Source organism: Biomphalaria glabrata, chromosome 3 (assembly GCF_947242115.1).
Source record: "Biomphalaria glabrata chromosome 3, xgBioGlab47.1, whole genome shotgun sequence".
NCBI lineage: Eukaryota > Metazoa > Mollusca > Gastropoda > Planorbidae > Biomphalaria > Biomphalaria glabrata.
Genome location: NC_074713.1, coordinates 22592449 through 22608722, shown reverse-complemented (window position 1 = coordinate 22608722; position 16274 = coordinate 22592449). Strand labels below are relative to the sequence as shown.

General features: G+C 32.5%; 1 protein-coding gene and 1 non-coding gene across 3 annotated transcripts in view; one reads left to right on the top strand and one right to left on the bottom strand.

The window, feature by feature from the left end:
* LOC106056859 (alpha-actinin, sarcomeric) overlaps positions 1 to 16274 on the top strand; it is a 45177-nt gene that overhangs the window by 23617 nt on the left and 5286 nt on the right. For both annotated transcript variants that reach the window (XM_013213755.2, XM_013213754.2), the window contains exons 7-20: positions 2059 to 2144; positions 2476 to 2568; positions 2868 to 3098; positions 4264 to 4340; positions 4465 to 4594; positions 5008 to 5099; positions 5210 to 5255; positions 8338 to 8463; positions 8693 to 8770; positions 8918 to 9073; positions 13658 to 13942; positions 15145 to 15198; positions 15886 to 15954; positions 16088 to 16246. In XM_013213755.2, coding sequence (XP_013069209.1) covers positions 2059 to 2144; positions 2476 to 2568; positions 2868 to 3098; positions 4264 to 4340; positions 4465 to 4594; positions 5008 to 5099; positions 5210 to 5255; positions 8338 to 8463; positions 8693 to 8770; positions 8918 to 9073; positions 13658 to 13942; positions 15145 to 15198; positions 15886 to 15954; positions 16088 to 16246 — 1682 coding nt within the window. The remainder of the gene's footprint in view (positions 1 to 2058; positions 2145 to 2475; positions 2569 to 2867; positions 3099 to 4263; positions 4341 to 4464; positions 4595 to 5007; positions 5100 to 5209; positions 5256 to 8337; positions 8464 to 8692; positions 8771 to 8917; positions 9074 to 13657; positions 13943 to 15144; positions 15199 to 15885; positions 15955 to 16087; positions 16247 to 16274) is intronic.
* LOC129925499 (U4atac minor spliceosomal RNA) lies at positions 14748 to 14871 on the bottom strand. The gene has a single exon (XR_008777264.1). It is a non-coding gene; the product is annotated as a U4atac minor spliceosomal RNA (small nuclear RNA).

The following is a 16274-nucleotide window of genomic DNA, read 5'->3' as shown; positions in this document are numbered from 1 at the left end:
GAAGTCGATACATTCTTATCTATTAAAAACTAAAAGAGCGATAGCTTTGTTAAATGAATGGGATTATAAAGTGAACAATTAAACGAAATAATGTTTAGTACGCGATTCATGAATGAATATAGATCTAGGCCTATCTCAACTCGGCTTCGCAGCTTTCGTAAATGAATGTAGCTTTAGAAAACCAAATTTAAATGTTTATTTGATCAAAATATGAAATGAATGGACTTTAATTAATATGTTTATGTGTTAAAGTATAAAACTATCTGTGCGAAGAGAAGTTTTATCATCTTAGAGTTGAATTAGAGTTTTAGATCTAGCGATGGGATTATAAAGTAAACAATTAAACGAATTAATATTTAGTACGCGATTCATTACGGTATTGTCCAATGAAAGAATGTTCGTCAGGAAATCTGTAATCACAGATATAAGGAACTAATTAATGTAAAAAATGCTTTTGAAACACAAAATTGAAGGTTAATTTTATTATATAATGAAATCAATTGATCTTCTTTTGTATTTTCATGTGTCAAAGTAAAAAACTATCTGCGCAAAGTGTATTTCTTAAAATTAGATCTAGGTCTAAATCCTTTCGATCTTTTCTCATGTCAACATTGTTAACCATGGCCTAGATCCATAAAATACTATAGCTGTAATAGAGTCCTTTATTTTTTTTGAGGGTCTTAAGTTTGTTTTAGGGCTACAATACATACACTACGGTCTAAGTTAGTACCCAAGGAACATTCCTGCCTAGTTTTATCAAGATTGGTCAAGCGGTTTTGATGTCTATAAGTAACATACATACATACATACACTTCACATTCTACTTTATAATATATATATATATATATATATATATATATATATAGCTTATATATTAATATATATATATGTATATAGCTTATATATATTATATATATTTATAAATTTTATATAGTGCTACTTTCATGCTTATAGCATGCTCAGAGTGCTATGGTCCAATCTCATGTGTGAACCAGTGGGGGGAAGGGGTATCTGGGAAAAGGTTTTCCGTGCTGCATTTAGGCACTCAGTAAACACAACTCTGCTCGAGTCGTGTGTCAAACTTCGAGTCCCCTTCATAGGTAGCCAAGCCAATCCAAGTTCAAGCGTACTTGGCCTCTCGACCACGCTTCTCACAAATGTAAACTATAAGTAAATAGATGATTTGTTTGATTGTTGAGATCATGGGGGGTGATGCAGTGCTAATTGTTTATAAATAATTCTGTAAATATATCCTGGTATAATTTTAGTGATACATAGGCGACTGCTTAAATATATTTACCAATGAAAGTGAAGCATACAAAAAATGAGACAGGGTGTATCTAAAATGCTAAAGAAAAAAGAATCGAATGTGAATTTATAAAAACTATGTTAAATAGTTAAAATACTTAATAATGAACTTAAAATTTTTTTTTAAACTCTAAGTAGAATACAGTGCCTCATTCTAATCAGCCGAAAAATGGAGAACTTATTTTGTATCTAGCACTCAGCGCTGGTTACCGTGTTGTGTTTGTAGGGCTGCAACAGATTTCTGGTTTGGCTCATGGATTATGATATAAAAACAAGTTAGGGTGAGACCATTCATTATAGAAGGCCTGAACACTGACCTGCATCATCACAACCTGAGGGCAGTTTAGTCACAAGTCTGTATGACATGGCTATTAGTCTAAACTGCCCTCAGGTTGTCACATTGCAGTTCAGTGTTCAGGCCTTCTATAATGATTGATCTCGGTTAGAGACCGTAAGGATGGTGTATGGTTTACACCATGTTCTCCATAGAATGCTAAGGGATTCTTGCTTTAAACTTCACAAAGATTGGTCAAACGATTTTGTTTTCTGTTGAAATAAGTAGAAAATCTAGCGCTTCATATAGTCTGACATCTCTAATTCCTAGTTATATTAGATCTATCAGGATGAAACTAATGGTCTTGGCCTGTGAGTGAATGGCCAGAATGTTTGTTATATAAATGTGTTGAGGTAGTTTAAATAAGATTGATGCTTGTCAATTTAAATACATTGCATTTTTTCTCTTGTTTTAAGATATGGTGAACTCAGCGAAGCCAGATGAGAGATCAGTTATGGCTTATGTGTCTTCCTATTACCATGCTTTCTCTGGTGCTCAGCAGGTAAACAAGCTTTCATATAAATTGTTAAAATATGCCATGAGAATCAAAATCAAATAGATGATATTTAAAACACTTTTGTATCCCAAGAGAAAACCTTTGTAAAATTTAGTGTTGCTTTGTAATTTATAGCCAAAATAAACTGAATAGTAAAAATTGTTTCTGTCAGTTGGCTCATACTGAATAAAGTTAATGATCAATTATTGGTTGATCAAAAAAGCTGTTATAATTGTATTTAAAATATTTATTTTAGTTCTTACACAGCATTTTTTAAGTTTAATGTTATATTTTTAAAAACATTTTAATGGCATGACTCATTTCTTGTGTATCTTAGGCTGAGACTGCTGCCAACAGAATCTGCAAAGTGTTGAAAGTGAATCAGGAGAATGAGAGATTGATGGAGGAATATGAAAGACTTGCTAGTGATGTAAGTAGTTGTCTTAAAAGATTTGTTTGTTTAAACACTATTATTTTATTTTATTAAATATTTTTTGTTTTCATTAAATGAGAAATAAAGTATATTATTAGTATAATTCAAATTGTTAAGCTGAAATTGGTTCGAAAAAAGTTTATAGATTTGGATTTATTAATCTTTTAAATTTTAAATTGTGTAAAATACAGATCTATATTTTTATGCCACATTTTATATTTTATGAATATATTTTCAACTTTATTATTTAATTATGCTGTGTTAGTAACAGAATATTTTAATTTTTGTCAACTTAGTTGCTAGAATGGATTCGTCGTACTAGACCTTGGTTAGAGAATCGTACAACTGATAACACTTTGCCAGGTACACAAAGAAGGCTGGAAGAATTCCGTGACTACCGCCGTAAACAGAAGCCACCAAAGTTGGAAGACAAGGCTCGACTTGAAAATAGCTTCAATACTCTACAGACTAGGTTAAGACTCTCAAACAGACCAGCATATCTCCCAACAGAAGGAAAAATGGTTTCGGTATGTTATTATATTAACCTCTACATAATATTTTTATATTGGTCTATGCCCCAGACTTGCTGATCTCCACCTCATCAGGTCTGGGAAACCAAAAATTCTAGACCTATATGGTGATGTGTAAGCACTACGCAAGATAGTAGGGTTTCTGTCCAGGGCTTTTGCAAGAGAGGATTTAAGCCTCTGAAGCCCTCACTCAAATGGAGTTTGATGATGATGATGAACTTGATATGATTGACTTTTTGTATTTTCCTCCCCTAGTATTTCTAGTTCTTGTCTACGAAGATCTGATTTATGAATTGTGAACATATAATATTTACATAAGATTTTTACCAAATTATTAATTTTTTACTACCTTTACTATTTTAACTGTGAATAGACCTTGTTTTTAATGATTTAACTGTATAGAATTTAGCCCTTGTTATATAAAGGGAGAGTGATCCTTAAAGGATTACGGGCACGACATGGCCTAAATTGTGCCGATGTGCCTAAACTCAAAACTCAAACTCATTTCTAGTTCTGAATAATGCATACATATTACATATATAAAGGTAGCATTAACGACTATATTTTTAATGAGAGAAAATGGTGAATGAAATATAATAAATGCTCTGTTTGGTTTGTTGGTGGAGGTGGGCATTTCACGGTGGAGCACATGACCGTCAACCTCTGGGTGGCAAGTGCATGTTTGCGAATTCCACTGATAAGAAAGATTTTTTCTAATACTTTGTTCTCTTGGCACTGCGAAGTTTTCAAATGGAGAGTCCATGGTTTGTGTCCTAAACAGCCTTGTTCCTTATTTCGCTAAATTTCATTGACCATTTTCTCTAATAAAAAATTTAGTCCCGGATGTTGCCTTTTTGCATGTGATATGAATGCATTATTTTGATGAAATGTTGCTATCCCGCTGGAAATAAACTTAATGAAAATATGCTACAGTAGAATTTTTTTTTTTTATCTTTTAGTTTGTTTGTTTATTAATCTCCTTAAGCTAGTATGAAAAGGATTTGGAACTTAATTAAGCTTGTCACTTAAAAGAGTTGGTTTTTTTTTGTTATTCAAATTTTATGGCATCTTGTTATTTACAACATATTACTATGTGATTTGATATTACAAGTACATTTATTTGTATAATTCATTTTTCTCTCTCTCTCTTTTTGAATAAAAGGATATTGCTAATGCTTGGAAAGGATTAGAGACGGCAGAAAAGGGTTTTGAAGAATGGCTGCTGTCTGAACTGCAAAGGTTAATTTCTAATTTATACTGATCTAGTATGTTTTGTAAATATTGTTCAATACTATATTGTTCTATCCTAACTGGATTACTTTCTCCTTTTTTTTTTTTTTTTTTTTTTTTTTTTTTTTTTAAGATTGGAACGTCTGGATCATCTAGCCCAGAAATTCCGTCACAAATGTGAAATTCATGAAGAATGGGCTGCCGGTAAAGAAGACATGTTAAAGTCTGGAGACTTCAAGAAGTGTAGATTAAATGAGCTCAAGGTACACTTTATAGCCAAATAGTCATCTGTTTTCTTTGACTTCACTTTGTAATGACTTGTGTATATACAAGCCAGAACCCTTGCTGAATCACTCACTCATTCATCAATCATTAATTTTCCCATGTGAGGATTGCTGAAAAAAGAAAACCTATATATATTATTTATCATATACTTAAAATATTGAAGCACTTCACACATCAAAGTGACCAGCTGTCAGTTTTTACATATTTATCTTTTCCTCATATTTTTCAATGTGCACTTTTTAAATTCTGATAGACTGACAAATTAATGTATAAATCTATTGTACAATATGTTCAATTAAAAATTTCTGGATTACACATACACAGATAAGACTTGGTTGCTAATTGAAATAACTTAGCAAGTGCTAATGCTCTGTTTTTGTTCACTGCACAGGCCATGAAAAAGAAGCATGAAGCATTTGAAAGTGATTTGGCAGCTCATCAAGACAGAGTGGAACAGATTGCAGCAATTGCACAAGAATTAAAGTAAGCTCCCAACTCATGAATTTATAAACACATGTAGAGTTAGCTTTGTAAATAAGGTTTCTTTCATTCAGTAAAGTACACTATGAAGAATGTGATTATTTTGTTTTCAGTTCGTTGGATTATCACGACTTAGTTACTGTCAATTCAAGATGTCAGGTACACAGTATTTTAACTTCTGTAGAAACTTAACAAAATTTAACATCAGTTTGTTGTTGTATGTATATTATAAGCGCAAATACCACTGACTGATTGATGTGTCAACAGATCTCATCAACTGCCGCACAGATTCACATAAAATCTCTTACATACATTTCTTTTATAATTTAGTGCTTGCTAAGATGGGGTTTTGACAGATTCACAACCTGAACACTGCAATTTTTGAAAAATGGCAAGCTTTCTTCGTATTTCATTTTCAGAATTTCCCAAAAAGGCCTGATTCTATACATAAAGTATAAATAGAAGTAGCATTAAAATAGGACTTCCTGTATATTTAAATCATAATTAGTTTTTTTTACTTAATTCAGTTTTTTTTTTTAATTTACATTTCCATTAAGACTTTAAAAAAACAAAACTAATCATTATGGCATCAAAATGATAGATCAAGAGTAAATTTTTTTCTTTTTCAAGAGAGTACCAGCAAAGAATGATACTTTGAGCCTTGTCATTTCTCTACATTCAAAAGGGATCAAATAGGCGATTACAATTAGTATAACCAAATTGATATTTCCTTATATTTAGAGGACTTCAATGTAGTGCTGGGAACAGGAATAAGGCATTCATTTTTGGTCTCTGGAAAATGTATTTTTTTCCCTCTAGTCCTGAAACGGATGGTCTAAAGCAGTGATTCCCAAAGTGGTCCATATAGACCCCCAGGGGTCTACGAAGACCTTCAAGGGGTCTACGAAAGTAAAAAAATAAATTTGGGGTCTATGAGATGTCCACGGGGGTCTACGGTAATGGATTTAATTTAAGCAGGTCGTAACTTAATTTTCACATTCCATTAATGTAATTATTTCATAAACTAATATATGATTTGTACCCGAGTTAATCCTTTCAATTTTTATCCTGCTATTGAAACTAAACATTCTTGTATTCAATTTCAATACTTATTTAAATAGCTTAATTTTGTCTACATGTAACTAATATTTAAAAAAAAAAGAAATGTAGACTGTACAGCGTTAATTATTTAAAATTGGGATTCATTCCTTCCTTGTCAAACACACAGTTGCCTAAGTGACTCTTTTATGATGATATGAGACCAGTTACGCTGGAGGATCATCTGAGACAATGCCACCCTGACAAAAATTAAGATTTGAACAACTTTCGAACACTCAAAGTTCAGAATAGACCCACAAAATCTCTGTTCGACATCATATAGAGAAGATTTTGGTTTATGAGCGTCTTTCAAGATTTCTTTACTTATAGCAAAATACGGAAAACAGCAAAGGTCAAACATTGTTATTACCTTTTTTACAAAAACCAACATCTGTTACTATTAAAAGAATTTCTTTAAGCGACAATACAGTTTAAGGTCGCTTCGGTGGCATGAGTTATAAAATTAAAACCTTCTTATGTAAATCTTTGCAAAAGATATAAATACAGTTTGGTCAGACAAGTTGTAGCGCTGTGTCTAATGGTCACCATCTTATCTCATCTCATCTATGCCTGTGGTCCTTTCTGGGCATAGGCCACCGCCCACCAACCAGCTTTCTCCAGGCATCTCGGTTCTGGGCGAGACTCTACAACTGTCTCCACGTCTTGCCCATCTGCTTGGCATCTGCTTCCAAATCGCGGTGCCATGGTAAAGCTCAAGCAGCCTTCCATCAGCTGAAAAACACCTGGGGATCTAGGGAAAAAAGCACCACCACCAAGATTAGGCTATGTAACACCATTGTTAAGCCGATACTACCTTATGGAGAAGAGACCTGGAGAACCACCATCACCACCATGACAAAATCCAGGTATTCATCAATACCTGCCTGAGGAAGATTCTTATAATCCGCTGGCCAGACAAGATCTCGAATGAGGAACAGTGGCAAAGAACAAAGCAGCAGCCCATTGAAGTAGATATCCTTCAGAGACGCTGGAAATGGATAGGTCACACCCTTCGCCAGCATAACAAGGCAAGCCCTAGCCTGGAACCCATAAGGAGGGGACGGCCCAGGGATACATGGCGGTAATGGTCACCGTCTCCTTATATTTCCTTAAGGTTGACCGACGAGACCTGGTTTAGGCTCCAGTTACTCGCCTTTGCCCCTCTCCTGTTAATAAAAACAGTTCCGCAGATTTAATATTTGAGCCACACGTGAGAGATCAAGAAATACACGAGAAACTGATCTTTGCGAAACCTTTTACAATGATACTTAAGGCATATTAATTAATTAATTAATTAATATTTAATGTTAGAAAGACTAATTCTTAGAAAAACAGATTTGTATATAAAACATTATATCCGTAATTGTGTAGTTTTAAATTACTATTTCACTCTTCAACGCACTACAGTTAGAAATTTGTTTAAAAATAATTTAGATGAATTTGCAAAAATTTGCAAGTTAAGTAGGGGGTCTTCCGAAAACCAGAAAACATGGCAGGGGGTCTACGAGACAAAAAAGTTTGGGAACCACTGGTCTAAAGAAATGTTTTCAGAGTCTAATATTAGGATGCTAAAAAATTTCAGGGTTGTCATTGTAATAAAAAAGGACCGAAAAGTGTAAAAGAGGGTGTGGGTGGCAGAGGTTATATAAATATTGAATGGAAAAGTTGAGATCGTATGTAGGACTAACTTTTTTACTTTGGGGTGGGTGGGGGGGGGGAATAAGTAAAAGTGATATTAGAATTCACTGGCCAAAAGCAATGTACTTTTTTAAATAGGGTCTTTCCAAAATCAAGTTAAATGGAGAAAATTATGATGTGTATGGTGAAAAAAAATGGGGGTTCCAGAAAGAGAGTGGGATATTTCCTTTCATTGTAATGAATACACTAATTGACAGGCTAGAAAGTATGTTAGGGGGATTGTTAAAATGTGGCCCATTTATTGAAATTTCAATAAAAGAAAAGTAGGGAATGTTCTGGCCATAATAAACAATTTAAAGCCTGGGATTAAATCATTGTGCATAGCCGGTGTGTAATGCTAGTATATTTATATTAATAAATACATACTTATAAATAAGCTAAAACTTATGGACATAATTGGCATTTTAAAAGGTTTAGTAAGTAACCAAAATTTATTTTTTTCTAGCGCATTTGTGATCAGTGGGATGTTTTAGGCCAGCTGACACAGAAGAGAAGAGATGCTCTTGAAGAAGCAGAAAGAGTATTAGAAAGAATAGACCAATTACATTTAGAATTTGCAAAACGAGCTGCAGTAAGAATCAGTTTCAATTATGTTGAATATTTTCTTAGATCTAATTTTAGACATTTGAAAAAAAAATTCACAACCTAAATGTACTTTAAAAAAAAATATTAAAAAAATAGCTTAAAGTAAACAAAAAATAATTTATTTTTGTTCTAATTGTATTCACCCTTGGCAGCTTAACATGCTACAACCCTTTATTAAGAAATTATCATTATTCTTTTTACAAACTTTTCTCTAGCCTTTTAACAATTGGATGGATGGAGCTAAAGAAGATCTGCTTGACATGTTCATTGTGCACACCACAGAAGAAGTGCAAGTAAGTAGTTATGCTATCTAAATAACATTCAAATTGCTAGACTTACATGTTGCATAATACACATCAAGTCATACAAATTTCTGCCTCTATGTGACAAGCTATTGTGCTTGTATATGTATTTGTATCCATTGTTTTTCTGTTTACCAGGGTTTGGTAGATGCCCATGAACAATTTAAAGCCACACTAGGGGAGGCTGATAAAGAGTATGCCACAATAGTTGGACTGGTTCAAGAGGTGCAAAGACTTGGTCAGCAGTTTGGTATCACTCCACCAGACAACCCTTACACAACTCTTCATGCCCAGGTTGGTACAACCACAGCCTGTTAGATATATCACAGTTCTGCTCTTCTCTAGAACTATTCAGGTTAAAAACTAATATTATAAATATAAACTAGGCATTTCTTTTTATGTAGATATATGCATACATATGTATTAGTATTAGTTTAGAATCTATATTTATCACTAACAGCATTCAATCAACTAATGTCTACTTGTTTACTGCTGAATAAGTAACTGCATGTGATTATATAACACATGAAAGTTGCCTGTGAAATTCAAATGAACCATGCAAACCTATAATCCATTTATATAATTTTCAAAACTTTGTTGGGTTTGTTCAAAATAATTTTAGTTTGAATGAAAGCTAATCTGAAAGAACTTTGTTATCATATTTCAAATATTGATTTCCTTTATATTGGCAGTTCATGACATTTTATATTTCATTTTACTCCATCTAAATTTTTACTTTTGAGAAATTATGCACTAAGATTAAGAAAACGGACTGGTTTACAATGCAAATAAATTTAGAACCAGATTTTGATGACTTACTATTTAATTGCAGATACTTTAGTGAAAAGAAAAACATACATTTATTCCAAAAATAGCTGATTATCATGACTTTGCTACATTAAGATGCTATTTGTTGTTGTTTTTTATCATTTAATGCAAAACCATCATAATAAGCCCTTCACAAAATTTTGTGTCTGAACCTATCCTCCTGTGGATCAGCCCATATTATAAACAATTATGGCCTATAAATTATTGTATCACTTTAGTTTGGTTCTCCTAAAAGAAAAATTTGAGAGAGAAAAAAAAAATCCACAAAATTCTCCTAGCGAACACAAACATTTCTTTGGTTTGTCGGTTCTAGATCTACAATCAAGATTCAACTATAGCTTCCCCTTTTACACCTGCCATTTTTAGCCTATAAAAAGTACAAACAAATAAAAATTCAACTTCTCCTTAGCCTACCTTTACAAACACACACACACACATAGACCCTTCTACCTCACCACACAAATAGAGCTAGATACATGCTCAACAAGTTCTTGAATTCTTGAGCTCATAAACTTGGCTGGGGATACAGGTCCTTTCACACTTTGTCCACACAAACACATCCCTCATACAGCTATTTAAATTTATGTTAATGATTTAAAAAAAAAACATTTTGCGTGATAAACCTTAAAATGAAAAACAAAGATCAATTTGAAAAATTTTCTGGTCAATTTTGACAGAGAAACATTGTTAGTTATTTCAATTATATGACAGCAGACCTGCCTACCGTTACGCAAAATGCTTATTCGTTACGCAAAATCTCCCAAAAATGACCGTCAGTACGCAAATACGCATTGAACCCGTCGCGTTACGCTTTTCGTATCCTTTTTTCCCCCCTCTCTTGACTAGCTTACGAGCGGTCACGGAGGTCACGCTAAGCCCTTTTGTTTTGTTGGCCGGGGGGGGGGGGGGGGGGGAACAGAAAAGGTGGGGGAACACATTGTGTCCAGATCTATACGTTGATTGGTTCTTAAAAGCAATTAGATTTAGTCTAGAAATGAAGAACGCGAGAGTGAGGGAGTGGCGGGTTGGTACCGTCAGTTAGCTGATACACCAACGTGACTTTTTTTTTTTTGTAAGTTCATTAGTAGAAATTAATTATGTTGAATCACTGATTCCCGTATTCATTTGTATAGAAAAAAATATCGAAGTGCTATCGATTCAAAACACATTGAGTGACATTGTAGATATCTAGTCTAGATCTGGATTCTAGATCTAGAATCTAGATAACTTGTTATACAGGAATAGATCTAGCTAGACATTACGATTACGACATTACGATTGATGATTACGTTATGTCATGAGTCTCTACATTACTCTACAATCTAGATCCAATTTAGTTGCAGTATGATTTAGATTGACTAGATCTAGATCGATAACATCTAGTCTAGATCTAGACTAGATTAAATTCTTAGTCAGTATAGAATAGATCAAGGATGAAGGTAGGCTTACGAAAGTTTGGAGTAGACCTACGTTTGTAGCGGATTCACGGCATCGGTAACACTCTTGAGTCGAGATCTAGAGTAGATTATATTCATTATATAATATAGACATAGATCCAAATCTAGTCTAGATATCATCTCTATTGTCGTATTGATTTAGATTGTAGATCTAATCATGACATCTAGATCTAATATTATATAATATATATATATATATATATATATATATATATATATATATATATATATATATGACAAAATAGTGGTTCGCGTAAGTGTTACGCATTCTGGTGCCAAAATACGCATTTTGACCATCAGCGTTACGCATTTGGACTTTTTTTTTGGTAGGCAGGTCTGTGACAGGATTAACTGGCATTTTTACAAAGCTTATATGAACTCATTCTGTTTGGTAAAAGTTTGTACACATTTTTTCAATCTTGGATCAATCTGAAATTTAGCATAATTATTTCTTTTACCTGACAACACAAGTATTAATTTAAAAAAAAAAACAGCTATTAGATCTAGGAAATTAACTTTTGGTAATTAATTATTTTGTTTGGTATCTCAAACAAGAGAAAGAAATTGCACTTGACTGAAGTGGTGGTATAAGCTTAATTAGTCCCCTTTATAAGTCACCACTTTAAAGTAAGTTTGAAACAGACAATACTTAACTATACAATCTTTTTATAGTCAAAAGCACCTCACTAGCAGAGTGGTTAGTATGTCTGCTTGAGGAGGCATGAGACATGAGTTCAAATTCAGGTCGTTACTCATTTTTTTTTTTTTTTACATTTTTTTTTGTTTTTAAAAACCAATTTTGGTAAAATTCACCCAGATATCCCTTTCTTTGTCCCCCCCCCCCCCCCCCCTCAGCCACCATTTACTGACTGGTCCAGATAAACCATAGGATCATATAGTATTGAGAAAGCTAAAAGCATGAAAATAGCACTAAACAAAAACAATTAGTAAAAATATTTCTAATCACACAGATTTATTGTTGTTGGTCTAGTTCTATTATGTTTACATGACTGATCCAAAAAATTGATACAATTACACTGTATAAGCTTTTTTTTTTAATAGTATTTTTATGTTTTTCTTGTTTTTAATAGTGTCCGTATGACATTTAGGGATAAATCAGTCAGTCTTCCAGCAAAGTAATACATTGTTTATAATATTTAATAATAATTTATACATTGTTAAATCATATCAATTTTACAGCATCTCAGTAAGCATATTTTCTATTGGATACTGGAGAATCTGTAGAAGATTAAAGAAAAAATTCATGAAAAACATTTTGCGCCCCCACCCCCATCCCAAATTTTTGAATGACCACTGTTAAATTGAAATGTTTGGTAGCTCACTAATCAGATGAACACTTTGTACAATAAAGTTAATGTCATATTCTGTGTTTTCTCTTGATTTTGTTTTATTGCATTGGAATGGGATAAGGAGGTTAGTATTAGTAAGTGTATGACCAACTAATGTGTGACTATATTTGGAGCTACTTGTATAAATGTCTCTTAATGCTGTTAAAAAGAGTAAACTACTTCAACTAAACTCAACACTAACCATTCATTTATTGTCTCATAGTTCTCTCTTTGATTTTTAACAATTAGCTTTTCACAGTCTTTTGATACATTCTAAACATAAGGCTGACTAATGGGAGGAAATTTTCAGTGACAATAAAAATTTATAGAACTATACTTTACATACATTTAAAAATGTTTTGTAACATTTTTTTTAAACCTAATAATTCTTTATCATTAAAAATTACATGATCAATTAATTCATATCAGAAGAGTTTTTGTAATAAGTTTTCAGACTTGTATGTCTCTCTTCTCTATTAATATGTCCTTTCATCATACTCTCATGTGAATGTTTTATGTTTTGTCTGTCTGCACACTAGCATTGGAGAACAACAAATTGTAGTACTGCTGCATGCTTTGCTTTCACATCAGTTTCAAGGCTTACTAAAAAAAAAAAAAGACTAATACAGTATTTGTCCTTTGTTTTATTATCCTACTTTGAAAAGCATTAATTTAACATTGTATATAAAAATAAAACAACCAATTACATAAATGTAATATTCTAATTTGTCGTACTGTACATGTAGCTTGTTGTTGACCTGTTTTAAGTACCTTATAATTTGTTAAAGATTTGAAACAACTTGGCTTAGTGATATAATACAGAGACACTATATATCTTTCATTTATTTCTATTAAATATTTCTGTATTTGTTCAACTCTACAGCTGCAAAACTTGATATATTTTAATTTTATCCTGAATGAACAGTTGAAGTTTCGTTACTTTTTTTATATACGCATTTCTTCTTCAATAATGTTTTTAGGTATATCTAATTAAGTAGCCATAGTGTGATTTTAGTCCATTTTCTTTGTGTTCTGATTGACACAGGAAACATCTTGTTTCTTTTTCTATAAACTTACACTTGTTTTTAAATATTCTAATTGCTAATTTAGTATTTATACCCATTTTACATTCAGTCACGTATCAACAAATTAAAAAATATATTTTTACATATTATAATGTTTACACATGATTAAATAGTACATTAATGGCATGACTGATACAAAAGCAACACTTTCTTCCCTAGGATATTACAAACAAATGGGGAGAAGTCAAGCAACTGGTGCCCCACCGTGATACAACACTTCAACAGGAAATGATGAGGCAACAGAACAATGAAAGGCTGCGCAGGCAGTTTGCTGCCAAGGCAAATGTTGTTGGCCAGTGGATTGAGAACCAGCTAGATGCTGTGGCTTCCATCGGTGTAACTGGACGTTCCTCTTTGGAAGAGCAATTGAAGAAACTGCAGCAATTTGACAAGGCTGTTGTGGCTTATAAACCCAACATGGAGGAGCTGGAAAAGTACAACCAGGTAAGGTTTCATTATTTAGATTGTCACACAATGCTCTATCCCATGTATCTACCAGTACATTAATCATGGTTTAAAATGAAGGTAATTTATAACCATTATTTTGTTTCTCTGTTCAGTGATTAATATTGTAGTTGTTCTGTAGCTTTACACATGTTTCACACTTACATTGATGTGATCTATAGAGCCTGATTTTATCTGCCCCTATTAGTGAAAAACCATTATTACTTTTGTACTTTCCATCTGTCACAGATCTCAAAAAATCAAGTGCTATAGTCACTGTCACCTGCATTGTTCTTAATATAGATGAAACTACAACTTTTTGCTCTTGTGAAACTATATCCCAGAGATGTTTGCATGATATGCTGACAATTGTGACTGGAGGCAGTCATTGTTTGAAACATTTCTCATATCTTTTTTGAAATATGTCTGTATTTGGGTTCTAACTCATACCCAATTTTATATACAGTTAGAGTAGCTTTCATGATGCCAACACTACTAGAGTAGCTTTCATGATGCCAACACTACTAGAGTAGCTTTCATGATGCCAACACTACTATGTTGGTTCCTGTTTTACTGAGGGTATAGTTAGTCCCAATATAAGCTTTGTAGCTTGTGTTGTACCGGTAGTCAAAATTTGGAGGAAAATTACCATAGATGATTTGATAGGAATGTTTTTTTTTGTGTCTATATACACTTCTCTTGGTCTTGAACTTAGTATCAGCCTTTTGTACCACATTTCAATCTATTCCATTTCTGTATATACATATATATTAGTTATCAGTGAAAGAGAGTGTACCCCTTACGAGGCTTTAAAAATTGCACCCTGACCTCTTTACGAGGCGATGCGGTTTGTTTATTGTAATGGTGTCAGCAGTCTTGCTCTCGCTAAACGCTCATTGAACAAGCTCTCACCCCATGACAAGGACGGTTAAACATAAAATTTGAGGACCTTGAGACTATGTATGATAGCATTATGTTACTAATCTATGGTTTTACTTCTGGAAAGATTAATTTATTTTGTTGACACAATTTTGGCTAGCTTTCTGTAAAAGTATTTATTTATCTATTTTTTTTATTTAAAGTCACATGGAGTCACAGCAATTATTTCAGTGCTATTTCATTGACATGGGATAACATTTTGAATTTATATTAAGTTTTATTCTTTTTATGATTTCAATTACCTCCCCTTGTTTTCCCCTTAGGAAGTCCAAGAAGCAATGATTTTTGAGAATCGTTATACACAGTACACAATGGAGGTAGGTATTTACCAATTTAATATCAATTGTTCTCTTAGTCTATAAATTTAAGTGTTAAAAAATGTAGTGCAAATTAGCAAAACAAAGTTGTTGATTTAGTATTAGTATTTCCCACTTTGTTATGGTCTTCGCCAAAGCCAAATTAAAAAAAATATATATATTTATATATATATATATAATTTCAATTTTAAAGGTCTGTGGACAAAAATTATATATTCACTTACTACGTTTATAAATAATTATAACAATATTTGATTCAATTTTTTTTTTTCAATCTTTGAAGGACCATTAACATTTTTGACAATTTATTAATAACCGGGAAAGACCTGGCCTGTTTCTTTTTCTTTTTTTGAACCTAAATATTCTTATCTTATTTTATATAAATTACTAAATTTACTTCAAGAGAGAAGATGTGTTTTATGTGTCATTTTAGTTGTGTCTTAAACTCTGCTCAGTTGTTGGTTTTCATTGAAACTTACATAAATTGTGTTTCGTTGTACATAGTATTTCCTTTATTAACCATTTGGAACCTCATTTAAATGCCCCTAAGTCCCATTTTTTTAAAATTATAATTACAAAGAAATTATTGTTGTTTTTTTTTAAACATATTTAGAATATATACTTTTCTCTTATTACTTTATAATTGTTTATTCACTTGGATTCTTATTTCACCTTGTGCTCTTTCAGACACTTCGAGTTGGTTGGGAACAGTTGTTGACAGCTATTGCAAGAAATATTAATGAAGTTGAAAACCAGGTTTGTAATTTGTATTTGGATTTTCTCTGTTTAGATTTTTTTCTCCCTTTCGCTAAATGAATGATGATATCTTTTTTTTTTTTTTTTTTTTTTGCTAAAATTAATTGACAAATCAAAATTAATTATTTTGTAGATATTAACCAGGGACTCAAAGGGTATAAGTGAAGCCCAGATGAATGAATTCAGAATGTCCTTCAATCACTTTGACAAAAACCGCACTAAGAGACTGGAGCCCAAGGAATTCAAAGCTTGCCTTATTAGTTTGGGATATAAAATACGAGATGACAAACAGGTTTGTCCAAGAACAAGTTAGCACAAGT